This window comes from Schistocerca americana, chromosome 7, assembly GCF_021461395.2.
Source record: "Schistocerca americana isolate TAMUIC-IGC-003095 chromosome 7, iqSchAmer2.1, whole genome shotgun sequence".
In the NCBI taxonomy this organism is placed as follows: domain Eukaryota; kingdom Metazoa; phylum Arthropoda; class Insecta; order Orthoptera; family Acrididae; genus Schistocerca; species Schistocerca americana.
In genome coordinates, this window is record NC_060125.1 from 130,128,361 (window position 1) to 130,142,860 (window position 14,500).

At 46.5% G+C, this 14,500-nt stretch overlaps 1 protein-coding gene across 1 annotated transcript in view; it reads left to right on the top strand.

Annotated features, from left to right (window-relative positions):
- The window catches only part of LOC124622587, a 164,416-nt gene that overhangs the window by 26,921 nt on the left and 122,995 nt on the right, over nucleotides 1–14,500 (top strand). Inside the window, exon 2 of the mRNA XM_047148336.1 lies at nucleotides 5,113–5,267. Coding sequence (XP_047004292.1) covers nucleotides 5,113–5,267 — 155 coding nt within the window. The remainder of the gene's footprint in view (nucleotides 1–5,112; nucleotides 5,268–14,500) is intronic.

Consider the following 14,500-nt stretch of genomic DNA (forward strand, 5'->3'; position numbering starts at 1 on the left):
TCTGGTTTTCTGCCAAAACGAACTCAATGACAGCTCCCGACTTGGAACTGACCTCCCTTACAAGCCCCATTTTGATGGCTACGTTGTACGTAGACGGTTTGTGTGTTTGTATGTTGGCAGCGCTATGTAGCGCTCTACATTAGTAACTCTGACAGCGCTGTGCGCACTCTGTGGCTGGTCGGACTCACAGTTGGAAGTTTAGTCAGCGATGATGGCAGTTGGAAGTTAATCGCCAGCAGGATGGAAATTGGAGGTGAACAGCCAGTAGTGATTGAGGTTGGATGTGATTAGTCAGCAGTGAGGGTGGTTAGTGGTTAATAATTAAGTGTTGGAGGTTTGCAGTATCAGCGCGAGCGGACGATCTGGACGTGTCCGACTTGGAGATTAAATATTATTCATGATTATATAATTTTTGGAACTGGATGTCACGGACGATTATGTTTTTTTAACTGGATATCACATTATTGAGGTAAAAATACATTGTTTGCTTGGCAACAAAATCTTTCCTTTCATAACCATATGCCTATCAGTAGTTAGAGCCTTCAATAGTTAGAATCTTTTACTGAGCTGGCTGTATTGGTGCTTGCTGTATCACTGTAGTTCGTATAATGAAATTTTTTTGTGAGGTAAGTGTCTTATGAAACGTATAGGTTATTGTTAGAATTTCTTCTTATTCAGGGCCATTCTTTTGAGTTAATTTGAAAACTGTCAGATCGCGTTACCGTTGAATATTGTGAGTAATTAATGAATACCAAAAGTTTGAGTTCTGTTTGTCAGGGCAATTTCTGTAGGTCAGATTTGAAATGATAAAGACCAGCAAAGAGACAGTACGTCGGTTTCACTCAGCAATATAAGTAGAAAATTTATATAAAGACGTTTGAGCGTGTGGCGCCGCCACATACTGCAACAGCATGAAACTAAAGGAGCTGAAGTGCGAATATTCGATGATGTCCCTTAACAAATACCGCATTTTTTTCAACTAAAATTGGCCTAGGTAAAAGTGTTGCCTTACTTATTCAACGCCAATTTTATATATAAAAACTATAATACTGGGTTGAGGAGATGCGTTTGGATCTTTGCTGGCCACAAAGTGACTTGTTTGTTCGTAATGGCATACCATTCAAATGATGCAGAGAACTAACAGCAGTCCGACAGTGGTTGCTTCCATAGCTCTAAATCCGTCGGCACACGGACCGTGCATCCGAACGTTGAGCGTGCCGAGTTTCTGACGTCATACCGTGGAATAGCACGTTCGGGGGTCTTTCCCAAAGTGCAGAGCAATATCTGGCATATCAGATATTCTGAGCGTGCGTCTGAGCGTTGACCAATGAGATGGCACAACGCCACCTACGTCACACGCACGCCGTCTCCCTTCAGTAGAGAGTTGTGAGGCGCCATATTGGCGTTCATTTCAATCCTATACGTGTATATGCCGTTTCTGAGCACCAGCAAATTAAGAATACTGGAGAACCCGTTGTTAACTGTGTGATTCGTTCCAATAAAATAATGAGAAACATCATACTCGTGGCAAAACAATTGTTGTAACTTGCGTATTATGAGAGTAGGCTATTTGAAGGCAGCGACACACTGAAGATCCACCCAAAACGCATTGTTCTTGGTACAATTTGTATTAATTAAATTTCAATTTGTAAGATGTCTACGATTAAGGTTTTCAGCATGGGCTAAGATAATGTGATTAGATGCACTGCATGTGTTGTTCGTTTAGCGTAATGAGTAGCATCGCTGTTCTATAATAAAGCCGTCGGCACACGGACCGTGCTGTCGAACGTTAACGTTGAGCGTGCCAAGTTCAACGTGCTGCTGAACGCTCAGGAACGATGCTACTTGTGCATACGGTACGTTGGACCAACGTGGTATACGCGATCGCAACGCACTCCAGCGGCAGTTTGAGAGATGTTTCTAGTTCGCAAATCACACTGTTTACTCAACGGGCGCGCGTAAAATTCCCACGTTAGAACTATGAAAACGCACATTTCCTCCATCGTTCATGAAAAGGAAAGTACCATGTCCAATCAATAAGGACACAGGCTTATAAAAGTTCCATTACAAACAGTGTGGTACAAATTTGGAATACACTCCTGGAAATGGAAAAAAGAACACATTGACACCGGTGTGTCAGACCCACCATACTTGCTCCGGACACTGCGAGAGGGCTGTACAAGCAATGATCACACGCACGGCACAGCGGACACACCAGGAACCAGTCTTTAACACTGGTAGCATGCCGCCACAGCGTGGACGTGAACCGTTGTGCAGTTGACGGACTTTGAGCGAGGGCGTATAGTGGGCATGCGGGAGGCCGGGTGGACGTACCGCCGAATTGCTTAACACGTGGGGCGTGAGGTCTCCACAGTACATCGATGTTGTCGCCAGTGGTCGGCGGAAGGTGCACGTGCCCGTCGACCTGGGACCAGACCGCAGCGACGCACGGATGCACGCCAAGACCGTAGGATCCTATGCAGTGCCGTAGGGGACCGCACCGCCACTTCCCAGCAAATTAGGGTATCGGCGAGGACCATTCGCAACCGTCTCCATGAAGCTGGGCTACGGTCCCACACACCGTTAGGCCGTCTTCCGCTCACGCCCCAACATCGTGCAGCCCGCCTCCAGTGGTGTCGCGACAGGCGTGAATGGAGGGACGAATGGAGACGTGTCGTCTTCAGCGATGAGAGTCGCTTCTGCCTTGGTGCCAATGATGGTCGTATGCGTGTTTGGTGCCGTGCAGGTGAGCGCCACAATCAGGTTTGCATACGACCGACGCACACAGGGCCAACACCCCGTCATCATGGTGTGGGGAGCGATCTCCTACACTGGCCGTACACCAGTGGTGATCGTCGAGGGGACACTGAATAGTGCACGGTACATCCAAACCGTCATCGAACCCATCGTTCTAACATTCCTAGACCGGCAAGGGAACTTGCTGTTCCAACAGGACAATGCACGTCCGCATGTATCCCGTGCCACCCAACGTGCTCTAGAAGGTGTAAGTCAACTACCCTGGCCAGCAAGATCTCCGGATCTGTCCCCCATTGAGCATGTTTGGGACTGGATGAAGCGTCGTCTCACGCGGTCTGCACGTCCAGCACGAACGCTGGTCCAACTGAGGCGCCAGGTGGAAATGGCATGGCAAGCCGTTCCACAGGACTACATCCAGCATCTCTACGATCATCTCCATGGGAGAATAGCAGCCTGCATTGCTGCGAAAGGTGGATATACACTGTACTAGTGCCGACATTGTGCATGCTCTGTTGCCTGTGTCTATGTGCCTGTGGTTCTGTCAGTGTGATCATGTGATGTATCTGACCCCAGGAATGTGTCAATAAAGTTTCCCCTTCCTGGGACAATGAATTCACGGTGTTCTTATTTCAATTTCCAGGAGTGTAGTTCTCCGCATAAGACAAACATTATTTCAGCATTTCCACATTTTAGTAAAACCCCAAGGTCAGTCTTACTTGAATACTGTTCTTACCCAGTAGCAGAATCTTTGCAACATGTGAATTACGAAGCGTAAAAGAAAAAGGAGCAAGATATCTTTATAGAAGTAGCGCAAGCTGTCCTGTAGATTAAGCCAAGCGAGTAGTCACTCCTAAAAAAAAAGTGAATTTATATTTATATAACATCAAATATTATAGCATATACTTATATTAAACTAATAATGAAGTATCAGAACCTAATAAAAACGCGAATGTTAGGAAAACAAAATGCAAGTGTTAAGACGCGAACCACCGCCTCAACAAAACTTAATTGTTGGACAGAGACGCTACTCATTACGCTATATCAACGACATTCGTTAAGAACCCAATCTTAGTATATTACCCCTTGCTAAAAACGTTAATAGTAGATAATTATGTCACTAATTGAAATTTAATTATTGCAAATTGTGGCAATAACAATGCGTTGGGTGGATCTTCAGTGTGTCGCAGCCTTCAAATAGGCTACTCTCATAATACGCAAGTTACAATGATTCTTTTGCCACGAATATGATGTTCCTCATTATTTTATTGGAAACGGATCAGACAACTAACAACGGGTTTTCCAGTGATTCTCAATTTGCTGGTTCTCAGAAACGGCATATATACATATAGGCTTGAAATGAATGCTAATATGGCGCCTCGTAACTCTGTAATGAAGGGAGACGGCGTGCGTGTGACGTAGGTGGCGATGTGCCGTCTCATTGGTCAACGCTCAGACGCACGCTCAGAATATCTGACACGCTAGATATTGCTCTGCACGTTCGGAAAGACTCCCGAACGTGATATCCACGCTATGACGTCAGAAACACGGCACGCTCAATGCTCAACGTTCGGATGCACGGTCCGTGTGCCGACGGCTTAAGAATGGCATTGACGGCTATGGTTGGCACCTTAACACTCCCAATTTTTTTTCTTAACATTCGCGTTTGTATTAGGTTCTGACACTTTATTATTAGTTTAATCTAAGTATATACTGTAATATTTGATATTATGTAAATATAAGTTCCTTTCTTGAGGGGTTACTTTGTTCGATTGGCTTAATCTACAGGACAGCTTGTGCTACTTGTATAAAGATATTTTGCTCCTTTTTCTTTTACGCTTCGTGATTCACATGTTGCAAAGATTCTGCTACTGGGTAGGAACAGTTATCAAGTAAGACTGACCTTGTGATTTTGCTAAAATGTGGGAATGATGAGATAATGTTTATTTTATGGGGAGAAGCATTCAAAATTTGTACCGCACTGTTTGTAATGGAACTTTTATAAGCCTCTGTCCTTATAGACTGGACATGGTACTTTCCTTTTCGTGGACGAAGGAGGAAATGTGCGTTTTAATAGAGCTAACGTGGGAATTTTACGCTCGCCCGTTGAGTAAAAAGTGTGATTTACGAACTAGAAGCATCCCTCAACTGCCGCTGGAGTGCGTTGCGATCGCGTTTACCACATTGGGACCCACGTACCGTATGCACAAGTCGCGTCGTTCCTGAACGTTGAGCAGCACGTTGAACTTGGCACGCTCAACGTTAACGTTCGACAGCAGGGTCCGTGTGCCGACGGCCTTACGCTACCATAGAGATACGGTGAAGTTGTGGCGCTGACGACTTTTTCGTTTCTCGCAGGCCGGGGTACCGCAGGGCGCCGGCGGCCCAGCGCGCGCCCTCCGAGGAGCCCTCCTCCAGGGACCTCACCGTGGGGCTGGCCGTCGGCGTCGACGACACCGACAACGGCGACGGCGCCGCCTCCCCGGGCTCCGCTCCAGACTGGCCGACCCGGCGTGAGTCCCGACACACGCTCAGCTCAGACACGGAATGACCTCCTCCGTGCCACCCGGCTTCGAACATCCATCATGCGAAACCCAACTTGCGCTTCTGTCTCATGACATTCTGAAAGTCACGGTCCAATGCTGTAACGTAGATGCAGTATTTCTCGTGTTCTGAAAAGCACTTGACTTGCTACCACGCCTATGTTTACTGCCAAAAGTTGGATAATATGGGATATCAAAGAAAATTTGACTGGATTCGAGACTTTTCGGTAGGGGTTGGGGGGGGGGGGGGGGAGGGGGACACGTCAGATCATCTCGAATGGAAAGAAGTAACCTCAAGTATGCCGCACGAATATGTGTTAGCACCATTGTTGTTCACGACTCAATTAATAATAATCACAGACTTTGCGCATAGGCTGCAGGTATTTGTAATGAAGTTCTGCTTGAGAAAAGTTGCACAAATAACCAGTTAGATCTTGATAATAGTTCAAAGTGTGTGCAAATATCGGCAGCATGCTTTAAATGTCGATAAGTGTAAAATAATGAACTTCACCAAAGAAAAAAGTAGTATCCTATGAATACAAGTTCTATGAGTTAGAACAGTTGTCAACTCATGCAAAAACCTGTAGGCATGTGAAATGGAACGATCAAACAGCCCCAGTTGTTGAGGCAGGTGTAGACTTTGGTTCATTGTCAGAATACTGGGAAGATGCAGTCAGTCTACAAAGGTGCTTACAAATAATTTGTGCGCCCAATCTTAGAATATTACACGAGTGTGTTAGACCTATATGAAATATGGCTAAGAGAGTATTTTATACACATACAAAAAAAAGGGCGATATCAACGGTCTACTCACAGGGGAGGGCCACGAAAATGTTGAAAAATCTCAATTGGCAGGCTCTTTAAAACGGAAGCCAAACATGCCGCGAAATCGTGCTTTACAAGTTTAAACAATTAGTATAAAGTGAATAGTCCTGAAATACAGGGTAGGCAGAAGTTGCGCAACCCTAAATAAAAAAAGTATGGTGAGAAACTGAGTTACACACCGGTGGCGATATTTGTGTTGTATGTTGACATCGGATAGCACTGTGGGAGATTCAAAACACGTGATATCAAAGCAGCTTGTCTCCCGTTTGATGTCAGTGCAGAGTTAGTTGTGAGCGAACAGGCCGGCCTCGGTGGCCGAGCAGTTCTAGGCGCTACAGTCTGGAACCGCGCGACCGCTACGGTCGCAGGTTCGAATCCTGCCTCGGGCATGGGTGTGTGTGATGTCCTTAGGTTAGTCAGGTTTGAGTAGTTCTAAGTTCTAGGGGACTGATGACCTTAGAAGTTAAGTCCCATAGTGCTCAGAGCCATTTTTTTGAGCTGTTCAAATGTCCGTTTTTTTCACAGGGTGAATGTGTGTTCATTCTCGAAAGTTACTTCAAATCGCATTCTTTCTTAAAATGTGAGGAAGATATCACGGTGGCTTTTCCTGACACTATGGTGCCTAAAAAATCAAGTTTCACTCATAGTCTCTCAAAAAATGGTTCAAATGGCTCTAAGAACTATAGGACTTAACATCTGAGGTCATCAGTCCCCTAGACTCAGAACTACTTAAACCTAACTAATCTAAGGACATCACACACATCCATGCCCGTGGCAGGATTCGAACCTGCGACCGTAGCGGCCGCGCGGTTCCGGACTAAAGCGCCTACAACCGCTCGGTCACAGCGGCCGGCAAAAGAATGTGGAATTTTGTGTTAAGGATACCTCATTGGAAAATACCCGCGCACCTTTGCTGCGTTCACCAAGGTAGTCGACACGAAACTTGTCAACAGACTAGAATGTCATACGGCAGTGTTCACATAAACACAAAAAAGCTGAAATTTCGTCCGTGTCGCAGTCACGTTGTGCACGAACTTTCAGAATCCGAGGGAACAAAAAGATTCCATTACTGTCACTGCTTTTTGCATTTTATTCGCAAAAGTATTTTGTTTCTACTCTGATGAAGCGTGGTTTCATCTTTGTGGCTATGTAGACAGCCAGAACGACAGATGTTGAAGTTCAGGTATCCATAAGACCCTATTACTGTCACAGAATTGTGGAGTTTGGTGTGCAGTTTCACGCAAAAGAAATGTAGACCCAACTTTTCCTCGGAAACAATAAAAGCAGAACGTTACCAGACATGGCGCAACTCGTAGCATCTTCAGAGGCAGACGAGCGACACTGCCGGCTGCGGCAAGATGCACACACAGCGAACAGCTCCGTGACAGCAACGTGTGAACTGTCTGTGAGGCACGTCGTTTCACGTGACCTGTAAGGGGGTTGGGGGTGGGGGGAGGGGACAGCTGAAGGATGACGTCTAAAAGAAGAACGCACGCTGCATACACGGCTGGAGCGGTAAGAAAGCCTAACACGGAATCCCTTTTTGCCAATCCCTTCACAGTGGTTTGTAGAATGTGTACGTAGACATCCAAGACCTGCGAAATTTGTGTTAAACGCGATCATGCAAAGTCTTGAATGACGACAGAGCACTTTCAAACTAAAACCCCTTTCACACGAGACTCAGTGGACTACTCGTATCAACTGGGACTACATCACAATGAATGTTCCTGTAAAATGTCGTATGATATACACTCCTGGAAATGGAAAAAAGAACACATTGACACCGGTGTGTCAGACCCACCATACTTGCTCCGGACACTGCGAGAGGGCTGTACAAGCAATGATCACACGCACGGCACAGCGGACACACCAGGAACCGCGGTGTTGGCCGTCGAATGGCGCTAGCTGCGCAGCATTTGTGCACCGCCGCCGTCAGTGTCAGCCAGTTTGCCGTGGCATACGGAGCTCCATCGCAGTCTTTAACACTGGTAGCATGCCGCGACAGCGTGGACGTGAACCGTATGTGCAGTTGACGGACTTTGAGCGAGGGCGTATAGTGGGCATGCGGGAGGCCGGGTGGACGTACCGCCGAATTCCTCAACACGTGGGGCGTGAGGTCTCCACAGTACATCGATGTTGTCGCCAGTGGTCGGCGGAAGGTGCACGTGCCCGTCGACCTGAGACCGGACCGCAGCGACGCACGGATGCACGCCAAGACCGTAGGATCCTACGCAGTGCCGTAGGGGACCGCACCGCCACTTCCCAGCAAATTAGGGACACTGTTGCTCCTGGGGTATCGGCGAGGACCAATCGCAACCGTCTCCATGAAGCTGGGCTACGGTCCCGCACACCGTTAGGCCGTCTTCCGCTCACGCCCCAACATCGTGCAGCCCGCCTCCAGTGGTGTCGCGACAGGCGTGAATGGAGGGACGAATGGAGACGTGTCGTCTTCAGCGATGAGAGTCGCTTCTGCCTTGGTGCCAATGATGGTCGTATGCGTGTTTGGCGCCGTGCAGGTGAGCGCCACAATCAGGACTGCATACGACCGAGGCACACAGGGCCAACACCCGGCATCATGGTGTGGGGAGCGATCTCCTACACTGGCCGTACACCACTGGTGATCGTCGAGGGGACACTGAATAGTGCACGGTACATCCAAACCGTCATCGAACCCATCGTTCTACCATTCCTAGACCGGCAAGGGAACTTGCTGTTCCAACAGGACAATGCACGTCCGCATGTATCCCGTGCCACCCAACGTGCTCTAGAAGGTGTAAGTCAACTTCCCTGGCCAGCAAGATCTCCGGATCTGTCCCCCATTGAGCATGTTTGGGACTGGATGAAGCGTCGTCTCACGCGGTCTGCACGTCCAGCACGAACGCTGGTCCAACTGAGGCGCCAGGTGGAAATGGCATGGCAAGCCGTTCCACAGGACTACATCCAGCATCTCTACGATCTTCTCCATGGGAGAATAGCAGCCTGCATTGCTGCGAAAGGTGGATATACACTGTACTAGTGCCGACATTGTGCATGCTCTGTTGCCTGTGTCTATGTGCCTGTGGTTCTGTCAGTGTGATCATGTGATGTATCTGACCCCAGGAATGTGTCAATAAAGTTTCCCCTTCCTGGGACAATGAATGCACGGTGTTCTTATTTCAATTTCCAGGAGTGTATAATGTCCCCACTGCTGAGAAATGAAAGGATAGGGAAGAGGTGTCATCCTGACATTTCAAAATATTTTTCTCGAGAAAATATATACTTACGAGGGTCATTCAGTAATTAAAGAGACAAATTGGGCTGGGGGAAAAAACTGTTAGTAGGGCAGCTTTGGTACTTTTATGGCTTTAAGTTGGCGTCCCTGGGATGAGCCCTGATCAGTTGATGTATCAACAGTTTAGTTTACAAACTGAAAAATACGTAACACGATGGCGCGTCCGCTTGAAACGTCCACATCAGTTGAACAACGTTGTGTTATTCATTTTTTATTCGCTGAAGGCGAGAAACCAGTGAATATATACTGCAGAATGTCTTAAGTTTATGGTGAAAGTTGTATGAATCGTGCAAATTTTTACAAGTGGGTAGAACAGTTCAAAAATTATCGCGACTCAGTGACTAACACCGTTTTCGACGACCAGCTGCAGTTTCAACTCCGCCACTAGAAAGTCGAATTCATGACGTTATTCGTGCCGACCACCGTGTGACTGTGGAAATGATAGTTGATAAGGTTCAAGTTACTTCTGGTACAGTTCATAACATTATCTGTAAGAAGCTGAAGTACTGCAAAACATGTACAAGATGGATCCCAAAGGAGTTGGCGCGGCTACACAAGGAAACAAGGTTGAGAGTGCGCACTTCAACAAAATTTTAACTTGTGATGAAACTTGGGTTCACTATTACGAGCTAGAATCTTAAAGACAAAGCATGGAGTGGAAGCACGCCAACTCACCTGTCAAGAAAAAATTCAAAACCCAAACATCAGCAGGAAAAGTCATGTTGACGGTATTTCGAGATGTTGAAGGTCCAGTTTTTGCATCTACATCTACACCTACTTTTATACTCGGCAAGCCACCCAACGGTGTGTGGCGGAGGGCACTTTACGTGCCACTGTCATTACCTCCCTTTTCTGTTCCAGTCGCGTGTGGTTCGCAGGAAGAACGACTGTCTGAAAGCCTCCGTGCGTGCACGAATCTCTCTAGTTTTACATTCGTGATCTCCTCGGGAAGTATAAGTAGGGGGAAGCAATATATTCGATATCTCATCCAGAAACGCGCCCTCTCGAAACCTGGCGAGCAAGCTACACCGCGATGCAGAGCGCCTCTCTTGCAGAGTCTGCCACTTATTAAACATCTCCGTAACGCTATCACGGTTACCAAATAACCCTGTGACTAAACGCGCCGCTCTTCTTTGGATATTCTCTATCTCTTCTGTCAACCCGATCTCGTACGCATCCCACACTGATGAGCAATACTCTAGGTCGAACGAGTCTTTTGTAAGCCACCTCCTTTGTTGATGGACTACATTTTCTTAGGACTCTCCCAATGAATCTCAACCTGGTACCCGCCTTATCAACAATTAATTTTATATGATCATTCCACTTCAAATCGTTCCGCACGCATACTCCCAGATATTATACAGAAGTAACTGCTACCAGTGTTTGTTCCGCTATCATATAACCACACAATAAAGGATCCTTCTTTCTATGTATTCGCAATACATTACATTTGTGTATGTTGAGGGCCAGTTGCCACTCCCTGCACCAAGTGCCTATCCGCTGTAGATCTTCGCCGGCCGCGGTGGTCTAGCGGTTCTAGGCGCTCAGTCCGGAGCCGCGCGACTGCTACGGTCGCAGGTTCGAATCCTGCCTCGGGCATGAATGTGTGTGATGTCCTTAGGTTAGTTAGGTTTAAGTAGTTCTAAGTTCTAGGGGACTGATGACCACCGATGTTAAGTCCCATAGTGCTCAGAGCCATTTGAACCATTTGTAGATCTTCCTGCATTTCGCTACAATTTTCTAATGCTGCAACTTCTCTGTATACTACAGCATCATCCGTGAAAAGCCGCATGGAACTTCCGACACTATCTACTAGGTCAATTATACATATTGTGAAAAGCAATGGTCCCATAACACTCCCCCGTCGCACGCCAGAGGTTACTTTAACGTCTGTAGACGTCTCTCCATTGATAACAACATGCTGTGTTCTGTTTGCTAAAAACTCTTCAATCCAGCCACACAGCTGGTCTGATATTCCGTAGGCTCTTACTTTATCGGGCGACAGTGCGGAACTGTATCGAACCCCTTTCGGAAGTCAAGGAAAGTAGCATCTATCTGGTAGTCTGTATCTAATACTTTCTGGGTCTCATGAACAAATAAAGCGAGTTGGGTCTCACACGATCGCTGTTTCCGGAATCCATGTTGATTCCTACAGAGTAGATTCTGGGTTTCCAAAAACCACATGATCCTCGAGCAAAAAACATGTTCTAAAATTCTACAACAGATCGACGTCAGAGATATAGGTCTATAGTTTTGCGCATCTGCTCGACGACCCTTCTTAGAAACTGGGACTACCTGTGCTCTTTTCCAATCATTTGGAACCTTCCGTTCCTCTAGAGACTTGCGGTACACTGCTGTTAGAAGGGGGGCAAGTTCTTTCGCGTACTCTGTGTAGAATCGAACTGGTATCCCGTCAGGTCCAGTGGACTTTCCTCTGAGTGATTCCAGTTACTTTTCTATTCCTTCGACACTTATTTTTATGTCAGCCATTTTTTCGTTTGTGCGAGGATTTAGAGAAGGAACTGCAGTGCGGTCTTCCTCTGTGAAACAGCTTTGGAAAAAGGTGTTTAGAATTCCAGCTTTACGCGTGTCATCCTCTGTTTCAATGCCGTCATCATCCCGGAGTGTCTGGATATGCTGTAAGACCACAACTTCCTAGGATTTTCTGTCAGGTCTGTACATAGAATTTTACTTTCGAATTCACTGAACGCTTCACGCATAGCCCTCCTTACGCTAACTTTGACATCATTTAGCTTCTGTTTGTCTGAGAGGTTTTGGCTCCGTTTAAACTTGGAGTGAAGCTCTCTTTGCTTTCGCAGTAGTTTCCTAACTTTGTTGTTGAACCACGGTGGGTTTTTCCCGTCCCTCACAGTTTTACTCGGCACGTACCTGTCTAAAACGCATTTTACGAGTGCCTTAGTGGTTATCTCGAAGAGCAGCGTACAATGAACAGCCAGTACTACTCGGATTTGCTTTTAAACGAGGTGAGCCAGGAATGAGAGAGAGAGAGACGTCGTAGATCTCAGAGGAGAGGTGTGATTCTCCAGCAGGACAATGCAGATCATAATATTGCTCAACGAACCCGTGAAACAGTCGACAAAATGGTCTGGGAGGTGCTGCTTCATCCCCCTTACTGACCTGATTTAGCAACTAGTGATTTCCATTTGTTTGCTGCACTAAAAGAGGCATTACATGGGAAGAGATACCACGACAACGAGGGCGTGAAAAAGTTTGTGGGAAATTGGTTCAAACATCAAGATAGTGTTCTTTGCAGCCAGAATAAAAAGCTTGTAGCCCGTAGGAACAAGTTCATAAATGTTCAACTGTATTACGTTAAAAAGTAGAAAAGGTATTGGCCGGCCGGGGTAGTCGAGGGTTCTAGGCGCTACAGTGTGGAACCGCGCGACCGCTACGGTCGCAGGTTCGAATCCTGCCTCGGGCATGGATGTGTGTGATGTCCTTAGGTTAGGTTTAAGTAGTTCTAAGTTCTAGGGGACTGATGACCGCAGAAGTTAAGTCCCATAGTGTTCAGAGCCATTTGAACCAGGAATGACACGTGGTTCGGATGCCAAGTTAAACAATATGCCCACTTTCCCCCGTAACATTGCTAGGGTAGGTTAGAGAGACACAGGTTGCCGAGTGGCACAACAACTGTGTCAGAGCTACCGGTAACTTGCGTCGCAGCAGTTCGTTCAGCTCCAGCTACATCAGAGGCAGTTATTCACGACACTGCAGGGCCACGTCGAACACAGCGCACGAATGGAAAAGACCGATCCAGAAGGATAGAATAGTTTCAGATCGTCTTCGTGAAAAACGAGGCAGCAGTGCAAATATTGCGCAGAGCAACGCGAACAACAACGATATGACCGTAGCTCCAAATAATGAATGGAAGTCCGCGCAAGACATTGAATCACAGACGGCAAATGGCGAAACAACAGAAAGTACCACCAAAGGAAACAAAAAGCGCAGGACTGCCCATTACGGAGCAGAAAAAATAACGCACAGCCTGAGAGAAAAGGTGTAGAAGGGACGACAGAAACTACGTGACACGCCATGGAAGGCCAGGAAGAAAATCAACGAACGTCGACGATATCACGGACAGCAGAACTGTCGGACCGTGTAACAGGAAAATCAGAGGAATCCACTAAACATCATTTCTTGTTGTTGTTGTTGTTGTTGTTGTTGTCGTTGTTGTCTTCAGTCCTGAGACCGATTTGATGCAGCTCCCCATGCTACTATATCCTCTAAAAGCTGCTTCATCTCCCGGTACCTACTGCAGCCTACATCCTTCTGAATCTGCTTGGTGTATTCATTTCTTGGTCTCCCTCTACGCTTTATACCCTCCACGCTTCCCTCCAATACTAAATTGGTGATCTCTAGATGCCTCAGAACATGTCCTAGCAACCGATCCCTTCTAGTCAAGTCGTGCCACAAACTCCTCTTCTCCCCATTTCTGTTAAATAGCTCCTCACTAGTTATGTGATCTACCCATCTAATCTTCAGCATTCTTCTGTGGCACCACATTTCGAAAGCTTCTATACTCTTCTTGTCGGAACTACACTCCATACGAATACTCACAGAAATCACACTTAAATCTATACTCGATGTTAACAAATTTCTCTTCTTCAGAAACGCTTTCCTTGCCATTGCCAGTCTACATTTTATATCCTCTCTACTTCGACCATCATTAGTTATTTTGCTCCCCAAATAGCAAAACTCCTTTACTACTTTAAGTGTCTCATTCCCTAATCTAATTCCCTCAGCATCATCCGAGTTAACTCGACTACATTCCATTATCCTCGTTTTGCTTTTGTTGATGTTCATCTTATATCCTCCTTTCACGACACTGTCCATTCCGTTCAACTGCTCTTCCAAGTCCTTTGCTGTCTCTGACAGAATTACAATGTCATCGACGAATCTCAAAGTTTTTATTTCTTCTCCCTGGATTTTAATACCTACTCCGAATTTTTCTTTTGTTTCCTTTACTGCTTGCTCAATATCAGATTGAATAACATCGGGGAGAGGCTACAACCCTGTCTCACTCCCTTCCCAACCACTGCTTCCCTTTCATGTCCCTCGATTCTTATAACTGCCGTCTGGTTTCTGT